General features: G+C 34.4%; 1 protein-coding gene across 1 annotated transcript in view; it reads left to right on the plus strand.

Moving 5' to 3' along the window:
* Window positions 1–18,445, plus strand: part of LOC143236627 (SCY1-like protein 2) — a 96,782-nt gene that overhangs the window by 37,735 nt on the left and 40,602 nt on the right. Inside the window, exon 3 of the mRNA XM_076474970.1 lies at window positions 16,343–16,503. Coding sequence (XP_076331085.1) covers window positions 16,343–16,503 — 161 coding nt within the window. The remainder of the gene's footprint in view (window positions 1–16,342; window positions 16,504–18,445) is intronic.

Consider the following 18,445-nt stretch of genomic DNA (forward strand, 5'->3'; position numbering starts at 1 on the left):
CCTCCAGTTCAAGTTTCTTAGTCGTGAAGCTTGTCACGGAAACACTGAGGAGAAATAATATAGAATGCAAACTGTATATATAAGGTAAAACGGTACAAAAAACCATTAGGAACGTAGATAATCCTACAAACAGGTAAACGGTTACAGCGAAATCAAAGAAATAGACAGGCAGGGAGATATTTGCCTTACTACATATTCCATATAAAAACTTACCAGTAAAGTACACTATATTATAATTTATATAAAAGTCTCTGCTCTTTCAAAGCGCCCGTTCCCATGGCAACCAAGTAATACCTGAAGAACCGAATAGCTATTACCGGTCTTACTTTGTTTCTCCCCAAGGACTAGATTGTGGATTTATTCAACGTGTACTAGTTCTAATCCTCCCTCGGTTGAACTATCCACATTTCAGACATGTTTGGTTACAAGGATATGTGTACACACAGATCCGTGGTGGTTAGGGTCAGGCCTGGGTTTTAAAAATATCGATTGGTTGTTATCGCACTTATCACTTCATTTTTTTTTTTTTTAACATACAAGTGTACCGGTCTGATAAATCTGGTAGTGTACTAAGGCATGTACACCTTGTTTGGTGGTAATGGCGACACACGTGTATTAACATATTCATTTCTGCTCCGGTTTCTTTTCACACTGGTGTGTTCCATAAACATGAAGATGGACGACCACATGTATTTGTGGATTTCCTTTCGATCTTGATTTCTCTCCGTCTACCTGGACATTCCTTACTCCATGTATCTTTCTATTAAATGGATAGGGTATTACAAGTTCTATACTATGTGACTAGGGTTTTACAAAAGTTCTACACTGTGTGACTAGGGTGTAACGTAACGTATTACAAATGTTTTACACTTTGATTTTCCGTATCCCAGTACAATCTTTGATTTTCCATATCCTAATACAGTCTTTGATTTTTCGTATCATAATACAATCTTTGATTTTCCGTATCCTAATACAATCTTTGATTTGCTGTATCCTAATACAATATTTGATTTACAGTATCCTAATACAATCTTTGATTTGCTGTATCCTAATACAATATTTGATTTGCTGTATCCTAATACAATATTTGATTTACAGTATCCTAATACAATCTTTGATTTGCCGTGTCCTCTGCTATAGGCTGGAATTTCACTTATTTAACGCTCATCAACACAGCTCAAGTCGACAAAAAAATGAATATAGTTAGGCCTCTTAAAATGGTGATGTGTTTATAATATTTTAAGTAAGTTAAAAAGAACTTAAACCTAATAAATATCCTTGTATCAAAATACAAGCGTTATAATCACTGATTGTGGTTTCACACTATAAATTAATAATTTGACGAGTTAAAGTTTCCATTTTCCTTATGAAATGTACGCCTAAGAGTAAAACAGTACAATACTAATATATCAGATCTGCCAGTTTTCACCGTTTACTTGTGTTGACTAGTGCTATAGCAGTTCTGGTAGCAATGTAAGTTTCATCTTTGGTTTTATTTTCTTCGGTATTTAATAAGAAATTTGGTAAGCTTTTAGAAAGTTAGCAAAAAATAAATGTTAAATTTGGTAAGCTTTCAAATATTTATGAAAGAAAAAACAAAAGCTAAATTTATTTTAAGTTTGTTTTTGTTTAAATCAAAGAGATTTAAATTTTTTGATCACTTCTGTGCCTTTCAAGTCTAAGTTATTGTATATGTTTGTAAATGTTTCCAACAGTAAGGAAAGAAAATTTTACAAATAACAGTTTTACTTCGTTTCTGGTTTCTGAATTTAGCTGTTAATCGTAGCATTCCCTTCTACAGATTTATTTACAACACCTTTGAGATAAATACATTATCTGTATTTAAACTAAAGTTATATTTACAGGATGGAAACTTACTCATCACAAAGTGTGTGTAAATGAAGCAGTAATTTAACATGTAAATATTAACATTTCATAAACTCAGACTTCAATGAAACATTTTAGTTGAGTTTTAAATATTTTAAAGTAATTTACTTTTCTAGTTCGATAAAAGCAGCACCAAACACATTTTAAATATTGTGTCGCAGGTTATAGATTCATCAGGCCAACGATGTACATGGTTTATTTTGTTTTACGATTTTTGCTCGATAAGAGGGATAAATACCATAAAAGAGGACACTATACCGTTTTGTTTTAAATTTAAACACACAAGCACTTAATTAATTAGTCAATTATTACTTTCCACTAAGCAGGGTGTTCGATTAGCATCTAATGAGGTAATTAGGGATTTAATAATAAAAGAAAGGAAAGAAACATTACCTAACATTGTCTTTTGTACACGTTTTGTTTCCTTAACGGATATCCTCAGTTAGTGTACATAAAACAAACGATCTATAACTTATGAATACACTTTTCTTGTAAATAATATTTAATCTTATGTAACATCAGCTTTAGACTGTTGCGTTGGACTAGTCGCAAGCCTGGTTTAAAAACTATTACGTGAGGCTATATTGTAACTCTAGTAGGCCTAGTTTATATATTGTTACGTCTTTTATTTTTTTACCCTGTTGAAACAAATCTTGTTGTTTAAGTTAACTATAAATTAACTTTCAAGTATTTAGTTATATATAAGTTAACGTGCAAGTACACGTCGTTATAATCAACAAGGACTGAGTTAATTATAATATAACTTGCAAGCATTTTTGTAGCAATCGACAGTGAACGAGTTAGTTATAAACTAACCTGCAGGTATTGTTATGACAATTGACTGTGTTTCAGTTAGTTGTAAGATAACCTACAAGTATTATGTCACAATCGACAGTGATTTAGTTAACCTATAAATTAACCTAGAAGTATTGTTTTTACAGTTGATAGTGATTCAGTTTGTTGTAAGTTAACCTACAATTATTGTTGTTACAATCAACAGTGATTCAGTTAGTTGTAAGTTAACCTAAAAGTATTGTTGTTATAATCAACAGTTTCAGTTAGTTGTAAGTTAACTTGCAATTGTTGTTGTTACAATCAACAGTGATTCAGTTAGTTGTACGTTAACCTAGAAGTATTGTTGTCACTGTCGACAATCCTTTCTGTTGCACTGAGTGTTATCTACCCGGACCTTGAGTTTCTTCGACTGGATAGAATATCCATTTAATATTCACATAAATATTGGTCTGTAGTTTGTTTTCAGTATTCACCATATAAAACCACATTTTCACACGTAACACCCACGTTTTATTACCTCAGGCTAAGAGGCTCAAGTCCCTAACAATTAGGTGCTATATCTCATTATCGACGTCAATTGCTAGTGCGCTCAGCATGGCGTTCGAACTTCTGGTACTTACACAAAAATGATGTAATGATGCAAAGTTCAATTAGAACAAAAATTAATTTATTGAAGCGACGTTTTCTTCAATTACTTGCAAACGACTTGTTTTCTCGCAACAGTTAATTGTCCGCACGCGACGTGTTAGTCACTATTGCAATTAGAGCTTTAATTTTTCGTCGTTCTTCACTGCTTAATGATTTTAAGCTTTGTGAAATAAATTCCACTTCGAGAACCATTATAGTTTTTTAAAACAGCAAGAGAGAGACATTTTAACATTTTGATGAGATCTGTTTTCTGCTTCACCAAAAAAAAAAATTCAAGATGTGAAAATTTGAAAAATCAAAACAGGTATGAAAGTGAACTCGACCGTGTTTGTTGCTAAATACAAAGGTGCACATGGGCCGGCATGGCCAAGCGTGTTAAGGCGTGCGACTCGTAATCTGAGGGTCGCGGGTTCGCATCCCGATCGCGCCAAACATGCTCGCCCTCCCAGCCGTGGGGGGCGTTATAATGTTACGGTCAATCCCACTATTCGCTGGTAAAAGAGTAGACCAAGAGTTGGCGGTGGGTGGTGATGACTAGCTGCCTTCCCTCTAGTCTTACACTTCTAAATTAGGGACGGCTAGCACAGGTAGCTCTCGAGTAGCTTTGTGCGAAATTCCAAAACAACCAAACAAAACAAAGGTTCACAATGGTATATCCATGCTTAAACCACCAAAGTAGCGTTGTAGCCTGTAGGACCTACCGCTGTAACATCAGGAAAAACATTAATTTCTCAAAGTTAATATAAATCGAATTACTCAGACTTAATCCCATAATTCTGCTAAGTATTAAAGTATTCCCATTCACAAATATTGTTCTGTCAGGAGAGAAACGTTAACGACCAAACACCTCCCATATATCCAGTGAATGCCTACTGGATAACTTTCATTTAAATCATCCTCTTTTATATTATAATCTTATAGACAAGGAAAATGTTTTTATCATTTGCTGACTAGATGTTTCTTTTGTAGTATTTGCAAAGGATATGACTAATCAAGCTATTGCACCTACATAAATCTACTCAAAACTACATCCTCCCCAGTAGCTCAGCAGAAAGTCTGAAGGACATTTAAAACAGGATTTCGACACCTGTAGTGGACACAGCACAGACAACCCATTGTGTAGCTTTGTGCTTTTGTTTACTCGTCAAAACTTTGTGTAACAATATAAACAAGTTTCATCATCAGAGGAAGTAATGATTTACAACAATAGATTTCCTTAAACGATGCAATGGGCAGAGCACAGATTGCTCATTGTGTAGCTTTATACTTAATTCCAAAAAACAAATCCAAAACAGGTAAAGCGAGTCGACGAATTGACGAGTGCAGAAATATTTATGATTTAATGTTTATTTAAAACCTAGATTTCACTCGTTTACTGACTCACACTTTATAAAAACATGACCTGTAGTAGCTTTCGAACAACTTTCTTCCACTATAGGCTATTCACAGTTTGGTGACCATGCTTAGATATTATTGTTCAACACCACTATTTCCAATGTAGCAAAATTCGATAAAGGACGATGAGAGAAATATTTGGCAACATATCTGCCATAATTTTCAGTGTAGGTAGAGCTGCGTATTAGCTACAATGTATTATGAGGGAAGAGGGTCGGACGGTTCTCTTTCGTAATCAAAGTCTCCACTTTGCGGGTGAGAACATTACAACATACTAGTCTAAGGTGTGGTTTTGAAACTTATTGCTGCTTTAAACGCTCTATTGTGGGAGCACCTTCTCTTGCTTATTCTTTCACCAATTTTTGCCATTTTTCAGAGGAGATTATGACACAGTATTAAAGTCTCAACTCGAATCTTCGGTATTGTACAGTGAACGGTAGCCACAGGTCACATCTGCAGCGGCAGGTTACTGTATTAGCATATGCAAATTGTTCTTTTAAATAATAGTTAGTAATCTTTATCGAATAACATTACAACAATTACAATTATTATTGTTTTTTTTCTATTTCTTCCACACTTTTGAAAAATTTCCAAAGTTTGTAAACAATATTTTATTTTACGGAAAATTTCAAAGTTTAAAAGTTGATATACAATACATATATACATTGCAGATTAGACCATTTATTTAACGTGCTTTTTGCACATCAAACGACTCCTGCGGTAAAATAAATTTATATAGACATAAAGACATCAGCTACCAAACTAAATATTATTTATCCTAAAGTTCGACGTTCTTGTCTCGCTTCCACAAAGGAAAAATAGCTCTGTGCATTTTGGAGCGTTGGTGGCTTGTAGAAATGATAGTCAAATCCCACCAACAATAGTGCTATCGTTCTTTTAGTTTCCTTCCCTCCAGTCGATCAGTGCAAATTTATAATTGTGTTCTTGAGTAAGAGGATGTTGTGTTATGGTACTAAATGTAACGATTTAAAAGTAAACTATTTGTATTATGGTTGTTTATGTTGTATTTCTAGTACAATATTTCAGCTATAACTTTGTATTTTGCCGTTCTTTATTGGTAACTACTATTTCATGATTACGATAAACGCATAACACTGCACAAGGTGTCAGATTCATTCGATTATTCCTTTTTTTGGAATTGTTTATTTGATTTCTACAAAAGTTGACAACAGAATTAGGCCTATCAGCACACTCAGTCACATGGAATACACACTTCTATAAATTACACTAAAATCTTCACTGTTTAGAACCCAAAGCTGAAAGAAAGTTATCACTATTTTTATTAACTCTGTTTCACATGCTACACTGAAAACAGCACGACTTAAAAAAGAAATCCGCCGATGTATGATTCTAGAAACTTCTAGATTTCAAACTAGAACATTTAAAGATATAACGAAAATTAATATAAAGTAAAGCTACTGTAAATAGAAAAAAATATATACTAATCTACGACACAAAACTGATATAAAATAAAGCTACTGTAAGTAATAAAAAATGAACTAATCTACGACACAGAATTGATATAAAGTGAAGCTGAGTTAAATAGAAATATCAGGAAATCCTCAATAGCCGCGGCACTTGAAATTATTTTAGGCAGTGTTAGAGTAAATTAGTCTATGAGACCTCCTACCCCCCATTTCATTAGCTATATTTTTATGTGCCAGCAACACCAATCGTGTGGCGCGCATATACTCGATTCGATTTTATTACACTTTAAGATCTCTACCAACATACAAACGGTTTGATCTCTTGTGTACAAAACTGTAATTAGATATTAACTGATTAAGAGATCAGGGGGCTATGAGCTAAAAGTTTGTCATTTAATATGACAACCATAGACGCCCAACATGGCCAGGTGGTTAAAGCGCTCAACTCATAATCTCTGAGGGTCGCGAGTTCGAATCCCCTTCACGCTTAATATGCACGTTCTTTCATCCGTGGGGGCGTTATAATGTTACAGTCAATCCCACTATTCGTTGGCATGGGAATAGCCTAAGAGCTAGCGATGGGTGGTGATGTTTAGCTGCCTTCCCTCTAGTCTTATATTGCTAAATGAAGGACAGTTCTTGTAGTTTTGAGCGAAATTAAAAAACAAACAAACAAACAACAACCTCAGAGTTGTTTTATGAGCCCCTATACCACGGCTAAAAATTGCACTAATCTACCTGCAAATAATATTGAACCTTCTTATCTTTCGTTCTACATACTTTAAATAAAATAGAAACACATGAATAGTGTATTAGGCATGAGAATTTGAAACGAACTCTCTTGATGTCACTCATTACGGACAGAACTAATCAGTACGCATATGGTTTCTTGTTATTAGCTGGCGTCACTAATGGTTCTTATAATTTCTCTGTCTCTGAACGTATAACAACATCAATTATATACTTACTGCCTGACACGTCGTAATAACACTGGTTCAGGGGTTGTGTTTATTGACGATCAGGTAAATATATGTTTGTGCGTGCCTTTGTTTTACAATCTAAAATATTTAAATGTTGATCAACTGTCTGAATGTCAAAGACTGGCTGAACACTTCACGTGCGCCAATCACTGTTAATGTTTCATTTACTTCTAGCCCTAAAAACAATTCTTCAACAAAGATAATTTATAAAACCGACCTCTCAAAACTGGGTGATTACAGCAGAAGAATATTGTTTTAGTAGAAATATAAATCCATCCCAATATGAACAATAGAACACGGTACATCAAACGGGCGGTGGAACACGCAAAGAAAATCCAGATACATTTAATGTTCACCAGCTAATCCTGTCCACAATAACTTGTGTTTAAACAGTTAGACTTGATATTCACCAGCTAACTCTGTCTACAATAACTTGTGCTTTGACAGTTAGACTTGATATTAACTAGCTAACCCTGTCTACAATAACTTGTCTTCGGGGAAAAGAAAATTAAGTTTAAAAAACAAACAGCGCTGAAATTTACTCCTTCTGCTTGTGTTTTCAATGTATCGACTACTGGAGGTTATCCACGTTGATCAGGTTCAGCCATCTCTGATAACAAATGGTAATCTCGTGATGGCCAGTTGCAAACTCTCTTTGTTAACCTGAAGATGACCTGAGAAGGTCGAAACGTTGCACTCTATGTTAATAAAGTTTTAATACCCATACCAGCCGTCTTGAAGCACGTGGTTTAAAATATTTAACACTCATATCCAAACATCGTTTAAAATGGTTGAGTCGCACATCCAAACATCGTTCAGAATGGTTGCGTCTTGTAATAAAACACAAGTTAAAATGGCAGGTATCAATAAGAAAATGTGATTTTGAACGGCTGGTGCTTATAAAACAACAACAACAACGTGTTTTACAATGATCTGAGATCAATGTAACAAAACGTAACTGAATATGGTTGAAACTTATAACAAAACACGAGTTACAATGGATTCATTCTAATATATTTAACTTGCTTATTACAAGAAGTAAAAGAAGAAGGAAGAAACATATATTTTCTAGCAATAGAATCACGTTCCTCCTGTTCAGTTTAATAAGTACGTGTTCTAATTTTTAACAATTTACGTACTGGCACATTTTAAAGAATGGCCTGTGCCATATGAACTCCAGCAACTAATAACCGTAACATCCTTTCAAAACGTCAGCTGAAGATGACTACAGAGATCTCGCTGCCTCTTTTGTCTCCTTTCACATGCCTTGTAAAAATGGGTTCTTTTAAAGGACCCGATCGGAAGAAAGCTTCCGACTATTGATTCTCGAGTTTCTTTGACTCTTGAGGCGCCATGTGGAAAATACACGTCAAGCGGAGAATTCGCGTACTACATTAATTTCAAGCAAATTCTCTTTTCTTTAGTTAGGAAAATTAATTATATTATAATGATCAGAAAATATTGATCATAATTTACAACAAAAGATAGATAAGGAAAAATATTATAAAAACTGTTTAGAAAACACGTCTTCGAGAAATTAAAAACTGATTTAGATCAGCAATGAAAAAAACAACAACATAAAATACACAGAAGTATTAGAAATAACGTCCATGACTGGTTTGTTTTTATTCGCGCAAAGATACACAAAGCCTATTTGCGCTAGCTGTCTCCAATTTAGCAGTGTAAGATTAGAAGGAGGCAGTTACCTATCCATCACCACCCATCGCCAACTCATGAACTATTCTTTTACCAACAAATAATGGGATTGAATGTTACTTTATAACGCCCCCACGGCTGAAAGGGCGAGCATGTTTGGTGGTGGGTGGTGATGACTAGGTAACAGTGCTAAATAATGGACGACTAGTGTAGATATCCCTCGTGTAGCTTTGTGCGAAATGAAAAACAAACCACACCCAAAAATTAACAATACTTTCTACTAACAAACAAAAAATTAGCGATGACCCTAAAGAAAATACCCACACAACTAACAATACGTTGTACTAAAACAACAAAAAATAAATACAATCCTAAACAAAATACCCACACAACAGACAATACTTTCTACTAACACAACAAAAAATTAGCTATGACCCTAAAGAAAATACCCACACAACTGACAATACTTTCTACTAACACAACAGAAAATTAACTATGACCCTGAACAAAATACCCACACAATTAACAATACTTTCCACTAACACAACAAAAAATTAACTATGACTCTAAACAAGACACCCATACAACTAAGAATACGTTTTATTGGAACAACAAAAATTAACAATGCCCGTAATCAAAATACCCACAGGATTAACAATACTTTTTACTTACACAACATAAAATTAACTATGACCGTAAATAAAATACCCACACAATTAACAATACTTTCTACTAACATAACAAAAAATTAACTCTGACCCTGAAGAAACATCACCAAACACAACAAGAACGATAGTTATGCTTTTAACCTGTTATTAATACGTCACGATATTTATTCGTCAGTCGTCTGTCAAACAACTGAAAGTTAACAATATATTTTGTAAATAAAACTTTAACAAAAAGTTAACAATCCACTCCAAACAAAGGTTTAACTGAAAGTTAGCAATTCACTCTAAACAAAGCTTTAAATGAATGTGAACAATTTATTCTCTAAACAAAACTTTACTCCTAGTTAAGTTGACAATCTATTAGAGATCTGTAAACAAGAACGATACATGACTAAATCCTAGATGGGTTTTTTTGGAAGATAATCTTGACATAGATATGGGTAGTTTAAATGTAAATAGTCTCATGTGTAATAAGTATTTTCTACTCGTGCTGCCCTCTGTAGAGAAAACCCGATAATTTGGTACAATTAAAAGCATTAACAGGCCAAAAATGCCGCTTCTGTCAACAAGTATGCTCACATCTGAGATTAGTTTGTTTTCTTTCACACAGTACCTGTTTAGTTTCACAAACACTCGGTGTTGATAAATAGCTATGACGTTAAAGTTTTGAATATCAAATATCTTTTTACAGATGTATTTATAAATTTAATTTTATATATGTGTAGTAAGATAATTAATTGTTTTGTTATCTGTGAGTATGTGTTAAACCTACTGTAAGGACGTTTTTTAACTGGAAATCTAGCACAGCGCAGATAGCCTGGAGTAGCTTTGCGCGAAATTCAAAAACAAACAAACAAGTCTAGCATACAATATGTTAATCTTTCAGATATTAGTACATGTGGTAGTCCCTATCTAGTCAGTACGTTAAGGTTGTTGTTTACCAGGTGTTGGAGTGATGTAAGTACCACAGTAAAACCGTTCTATTTAAAAGGTGGACATCAAATATAGGTTTCAAGCTGGCGGAGTGATAAAAGGCATATCGATAAACAGCTAAATATAGCGGTAAAATAGTTCTGTTTGAAAGTGAAACAAACATTTAACTATTCATAAGTTTTGAAAATGAAGAAGTAATACAGGGTACGTCGAAAAGTATATATATATATGTTTACATACATAATGGTGTAAAATAGCATACATATGTACTACATTCAGTTATACATTTCATTCGTGGTTGTCTTAGATCTTTTTGAATTTTCATGAATAAAATCAGGTTCTGTTTTACAGATTTGACAAAACACGGACAGATTTCTGTTGGAACTTCTGTCATGTAGAAGTAGGTTTTCTCCCACCACCCCTCAAGGAAACTCTAGGGTACAGCAGTATTAACTCCCCGTTATTATAGAAAGATACCGTTGGTTATTTTAGCAGTCGCGCTTCATTGTCTGGCTGTGAAGTCTTCAAATTATCTTCACCTCACTGCCTTCACCTTATTGCACTCAAAGTTATTAAATTTCAAGTCTCGCCAAACTCTGTGTATTGACATCGAATAAACGTTTGATAGCGCCCCCTAAAAATTTAATTATGTTCTTGAACTAACGCTCTCTATCGACGTAGTCTCTAAACTAATTGCACCACCGTGGCGAGGATGAATTGTTAATACCACAGTTAGGGAATTATTCAGGAATTTAACGAACTTTTCTTTCAAACTATTGTGCAGTCATAGTAAAATAATAAAAATATTAAGTTCACGTTAATTCCTTCTCTTTTGATGGACTTCAACATGAACATTCAGTAGATTCGTTTGGTTTTAGAAGCTGTTCTAGTTGATTTTTATTTATTTGATTGATTGCATATTGAGAAAAAATATGCGATGTTTATATTGTACTATCAAAACCGTCAGTATCAGGTTACCGTTACACTAAGGGCTTATTGAGTATCTTAAGTTTGGGTACTGTTTCGAGTCTATTCACACGTTAGCAGGGACGAATTCATTTTGAGCTCTGAGATTCTAGTTAATTAACAACAACACTCCTAAACCTCAACGTGCGTCTATTGTATGTAAACTCCTTCAATTAGTTGCAGGGAACCAACCAAGCCAGACACATTTCTTTACCACAAAACACACACACGTGAGATAGTGATACTTGAACACTGATGGTCCTTGTGATGGTAATAGAAACATAATAAACTTCCACAAAACTTTCCGAAAAATGTGATTCTTAGTGCTTCACAGGGTATGGAGTGAAAGTTCTCAATGCTTCACAGATAATAAAGTGAAACGTCTTTGTGCTTCACAGGATATCAAGAAATTAATTCAATGCCTCGAAAAAGTTGCATCAATACTTCATGGGAAGAACAAAATATTTCAATGCTTCGCGAGCCTAATAGAATGTTGCTACAATGTGCCATGAAAATCACAAAACAGACGTTGACGTTGCAGCAGCACTTCACAGGCCTTCGTAAAGAAACGGTGCGGCAGTATTTTACAGGCCTTCAAGCATTAAAATTACCAATATGATAATACGATATGCTTCTAACTTTGTAGCCTAGTTTTAAAATATCAGCTGTTATTGTTATAAAAAACTGGAAACTGTTTGCAGAAAAACGTCCAATAAAACCCTCGAGTCTCAGAAGCTATTCGAATAAAAGTCTTTGTAATGTTCATTGACGAGAACCACACACGATCATCAAAATGTCCATAATACTTCCTTCCTTAATCACCACGAGTTGCTTGAACCGAAAGAACCAGAACACCCATGATTAATCAAAAACACGGAAAAATCCATTATCACGGCCACATTACGTCCCCTTGTATTAAACTCTAATAAGTACACGTAACTTACATTAAACACTAATAACTACACGTCGGTTACATTAAACACCAATAACTAAACGTAAATTATATTAAACACAATGACTACACTTCAGTTACGTTAGACACTAATAAATGCATGTCAGTTATGTTAAACACTAATAACTACATGTGAACTACATTAAACACTAGTAACTACTCATCATTTACGTTAAACACTAATAACTACGCGTTAATCACATTAAACACTAATAGCTACATTTAAATTACATTAAACACTAATAACTACACGTCAGTTACGTTAAACACTAATAACTACACATAAATAACATTAAACACTAATAACTACTCATCGGTTATGTTAAACACTAATACTACACGTAAATAACATTAAACACTAATACTACACGTAAATAACATTAAACACTAATACTACACGTAAATAACATTAAACACTAATAACTACACGTCAGTTACTCCAGCTAACTATGATAAAGTGGAATAGTTACCAATTAACTTTAATTCAATGAATTGTGTATGCTATATTTGTGTCTGACCGTTTTATAATCGACTTTCATATCTGTTTATCCTTACGTTCGTCCGATTATTTATTTACTTATCTGTTTGTCCAACTAACTACTTACATATCTGTTTGTATAAAAATCTACTTACATATCTGTTTGTCTAGCTATCTATTTACACATTTGTTTGTCCAGCTATCTACTTACATGTCTGTTTGTCTAACTGTCTACTTACATATCTGTTTGTACATTTGTCTAACAATTTACCCTTACGTATCTCTTTGTCCGTACGTCTGTTCAGCTATTTATTTCAATTTGTTTATTAGTATCTGTGTCGTCTAGTTAGCGTTTCTGCTTATTTTTATATTTGTCTATAAGTACATCCTCTAATTATTCGTTTAAGGGTTGGTTGAAGCCACTTAAAGCTTAGCCTTCCGTGTTTCTCAGTTTGCTCATCTCTTCTTTCTATCATTATTTTTAGTGAATCGACAAAAAAAATCAGTGATCAAGATTCTGATATCGATTCAAGTAGTGAATGTACATGAACACTACATTATGAGACAACTCATCTTCTCCATTATTTGCTTAATGTTCCCCATTTCTCTTTACTTAAGTTATACGGTTACATTCACTATCCTCTTTCATATCACTGATGTATCAGGTTTTGGTTTCATTTTTCCTTCCGAAGTCTGTTTTTTCTTACGTGGGATTATGTACAACATAAAGTTTCATACGTGTTTTATCAAAGGCAAAATCCAACTTATATATTTGGAGTATTAATTAGTGAGCCGCGTATGTGAATAATTATTCATGAACTTCAATTTAAACTCTAAAATTCGACTGATGCAATTTATTTCCAATTAACAGAGGCAATTCCACCTCTGTACCAATCAATAACTGTAAGTCTTATCTACTTGGACACCGGAAATATTAATCGTACAATGGAGTAGGACTGTGATGAAGTTCCAAATCATTTTCTCATCACAGCAAGATGCCTAGTATTTTGTATTACCGACTGACACCATTCCCATACATTTAGAGTTGCCCTGGCAACGATGTATGCACCATCTCCTACCTCGAACTTTCTAGCGTTGAAAGCTAGTCCTCAGTAGCCAATTACCAACGTCCTTTTGCGCATGTGCTGCTGCATAAATGGTAAACACGCCTTGTTGTCTGAGATCTTAGGCGTCGACAAAGGCGCCATATAACTTTCTACCAAAAAGCTGTGATAGGAAAGAACTGAAGACGTGACCTGGCGCCATAGGTGCTACCCAAAAAAACTAATAAGAATTTATTCATACTTGAACAGCTCCCAAATCTCCGTCTGTCTGCTTTTAATTTGTGGTATTTTCCAACAGTTTTGATACATGTTATTTCAAAATAATGACAGAATTCAGCCTTGAAATTTGAGATGATTTTTGTGATCTAGTTAGTTAGACTCAGTTCCCTTCTTTTCGGTGAAACATAACGACCTGAAGAAAATGAACTAAAATTTCCAGTGGAGAAATAAGTTTTGTCTCTAGCAAGACTAATGGAGTACTGGATAGAGAAAGTGTGCCTTGATTCAGAAAGTCAACTCGCTTTCTTTGTCTAGCTGACAGTGTCAACTCCTGATCTCTGTTCCCTGACAATTGACGCCATAATCGGTCAATCAAGGACTTTCCACTTTCAGGTGGTTCCAGGCTCAATATGCAACAGTGAAATATTTTAATGATGTCAAATGAATGACCATTATAACGACCTTCAAATAACTCATAAGGAGACGATAAAATCTTTTATGTGGAGTAAAAGCATATATTTATATTTCTCACCTAAAAAGAGAAGAAAATCATTCAAAACAGCTACTGATTTGTGAAGTTGTATTTAATGTGAATTACTAAAGGTTTAATCCTGTGATTTTATAGAAAGAAAAAATAGTCACACATCATAACCTATCTGAAGATACCAAATAAAAGCTGTAGCTAACACAAGATATATGATAATTTCTCCGCACCTACCTAAAGACACCACCTAAATTTTTGGGCTGTTTTAGATAGAGTAACATAGAACAGGTTTTTACAAAATTCTAAGTATTTAATAGTAGATCAAAGAATCAAGTCATTTTACTTGAGAACCACTAAGAACATTTTACAGCATTAGAGCCTACACTGCATAGTAAATCGTGTATCATCTGCTTTTCTTCTTATGGACAATATCTCCACAATAATGTTTCAGGAAAATAAGAGTTATTCATGTCACTTCCTTCTTCTACAGCTCTCCTTAAAGTGTCTGATACTTTAGGTCTATGACCTCTAAGAACATCCTTAACAGAAGACCCGCAAGTACATTGGAGGTGTTGGTATGTGTTTGTTCTGATTTTACAGAGCATTCCAAAAGTCTGGAACCCTGCGTAATTTGCCCTTTTTCTTAGTTTCACATCGGTGACTATTAATCTTGCTGCGTAGCTGGAAAGGTTAGTATCAGCAGAATGTCACTGCTGAACTTAACGCATGCCATTTAAAGGGAGAGAAAAGCATCACAAACAGTGCTGCCGAGAAGTTGCTAGCTAAACGTATGTAGACTGGCAGTGTGGGCCTTTGACAATGACACGAATCTGCTTCTTTGTGTCCAAAGTGAATGGAAATACCATATTCAAACCTGTTTTGAATTTGAAGAGCAGCATGCGGGACATTCAGTGAAATGTCCATGGCTCCAAACTTTTCGAACAACTTCGTCCATTTTCTCAGGAAAACAACCATTGGCTTTTGAGGTGTGTCTCGAAATATCTCAGCCATGCTCAATTCAAATTATCGTTTATTTGATTTAATGGGTACCAGAGGATATGCTCAGCTTTACTACGACATCTTTTTGGGACGAATGGTTCTCTTTCGTAACCACAGTCTCAACTTTGTAGAAAAGGGCATTGTTCCTCACCTGATTGAGGATAGGCGCTCCAATTTAAAAGGTTTCGCTTCGACAAAGAGAAGTAATTGTTTGTTTTCATGACTATTTATGTCATTTTACTCCAGGTGGTTGAATAGTGTTGGTGTATGATTATTTCTTTTCGAAATGATATTTTATTTGTAACAGTTTTAAATCTACTTTAAACGTGTTGCCCGTAGTCTCACGACTCACATCTGCGACAACAGGACAGCACATTGACATATGCAAATTATTCAAATGAAGTGTATTAAACTGAATGAATATTGAAAGTCGTCTGATTAGGCTTCATCAAGAGTTAACCTGTTAAAATTTAAATTATTTTATCACTTATATCAGTACGTTTATCATCTGTTAAAATTAAGTTGATTGGTTTGTAGGAAAAAGTATACTGCGCGTTAGAACGTTAAGCCTTTATTTGGAATATACGAGAGGGCGCTGTACTCTCCAGAATGACGTAGTTATGTATTAAAATTAACAAATTATCATACAGCTGCTTTATATTTAAAACAAGTATTAAAACTACATTTTTAAAAATAATATCAAACAAATGTTTGATAATGGGTTTGATCCAGTTGACTTTACTATATGTTTCGACATTTCTATCCACTAGGAGGCATCAGTTTTCATTTTTGAGAAGAGGGTGGCTGATAAACTTCATAAGCCGAGGCGGAAGGAAACCATAACAGAAATACTTCGATTCAGTATTCGACAACTGGATCGTTTTAAACACCCTAAGTTGTTGACTCTTTACCAGAGGATCGAAGAGTCCAGGTTAGTGTATAATATATCCTAATCCTTAGTGTAATAGGAGTAACAGAAAATCATAAAGTACACGAAGCAAGGCGATAATGAATAATTAACTAACGTTGCGAAGATCTAATTTATTTGTTGTTAAACTTGATGCTACCTAATGGTTTATATGTGTCAAACCTTCTAAAGGACTCGGGCCTAGAATTTTAGCTCTGTGATCTCTGAAGTTTACAGTTACGTTATTTGGAGAACCACCTTTAATTATTACACAATAAAAAGTTGAGCCACATGATCAAAAGTTACAATCAGTTTATTTTTATGTTTTACAGTTGGACGAGACTGGTGCGATTTAGTAACTGTCTATGGGCAATCACCACCAACAACAATAAATAATGCAACCAATGCGACATCTGAATGACAACCAAACCAAATAAAATAAAACTACCGGTACAGTAGTATAATGATACTTGAACACTTTTCTTACTCTCGAAGTTGACTTGGCCAGAAAGTACTAGTGGTAAGTTTTTAATGGACTGCATCTGTTTAGTCTCACGGTTTTTCACTCCAAGTACTTGTAGTCCTGACAGATTCAATTTTAATTTACTGAAGTTCCATAGCCTTACTTTAATTATTGTTTTGGCAGATTAAGTATAGAGGTTTAGTATGTCCAGTCATGTTCTATCTAACGGCTATGCATCTTAACGATAGCCCTGTTGCTTGGTACTAAAGCCATACCAAAAGTACACCTCTTCCACCCTGAGGGCTTTCTATAAACTATCTATGTACAAAAACGACAGTTTCTTGGCACTCTTTTCAAGAGTTTAATGACATAGGAATTCATAAGTACCTTGACCAATATGTATTCCTATAAAATGACATGAATATCTGTTTTATTCTCCAGCTGCTTGAAGTATGTGACAGGTGAACGGATATGTCATGAAACAACTTGTGTGAAAGTGACTTCACTTTTACGGAAGGAAATTCTTCTTGATTGTACTTTTTCCTGTTAACTGGGTTACTTGGACTGTATATGTCACCGAACTGTCGTGGTTTCTCGCCTTTTACAAGACACTACACTTTGCTTACAATAATTTCAGTATGACTTGATGTAAATCTCTTTCTGGATGGTCCTGCTAACCTAAGTCGATCCCCATTTCTTTGTTTTCAATGCAGTCAAAAACAAGTGATATCCTCGTCTGAGAAACTGTAAATTCGTGATTTTAACATGACAAAGTTATTGCATACCCTTCTCAAAATCGATCATTTTCTGCGGCAACACAATACTTACGTAATGCCAATATATAATTCTGTTATGTGCCGTTTCACCTTGACTTTACATCATTTGTGGATTCTACTTGAATTTCTTGATTTCCAAATGAAAACCTTTTTTTTAATATAACGTACTCAATCCCTTGTAGTATTAATGTTGATTTATTCTAGGGTCTCAAAACGGTCCATTACAATAATCCAATCAGATGCAGTCCATTAAAGATTAAACCTCAATATTAATCTTCATAGTTTTGTTGTAAAGAAAGTTATGGCAGAATAAGTGCAACCAGCGCTGATGTTTCTTAAACTGTGTGCAGTGAAATTATTAAGTAATATTTAGTAATGTAAATTTATTATCAGTTGATATATTTTTACAATATCAAATATAATTTATTTTCTCCTTGATACAAAGAATAACAGTAATTTTTGCCTGCCTTAATGACGGGGGTGCTACTAGGCCTGCCATGCGCATTTATTTCCATATACCGCAAGAGCTTTGTGACATTGAAAGTGTGCCACGAGATTACAAAAGTTTGGAGAGCACCGCTTTAATGCACTTTATCTGTTTTAGTGTCCGTCATCAGACTCGAAACATATGCAATACATTGGAAATCTAACCTTAGTACTACGTCATATTCCTTACGTGGGGAATGATTGGTTCCCCAGTAAAATAATAGTATCTCTCTTCACACTT

Source organism: Tachypleus tridentatus, chromosome 13 (assembly GCF_004210375.1).
Source record: "Tachypleus tridentatus isolate NWPU-2018 chromosome 13, ASM421037v1, whole genome shotgun sequence".
NCBI lineage: Eukaryota > Metazoa > Arthropoda > Merostomata > Xiphosura > Limulidae > Tachypleus > Tachypleus tridentatus.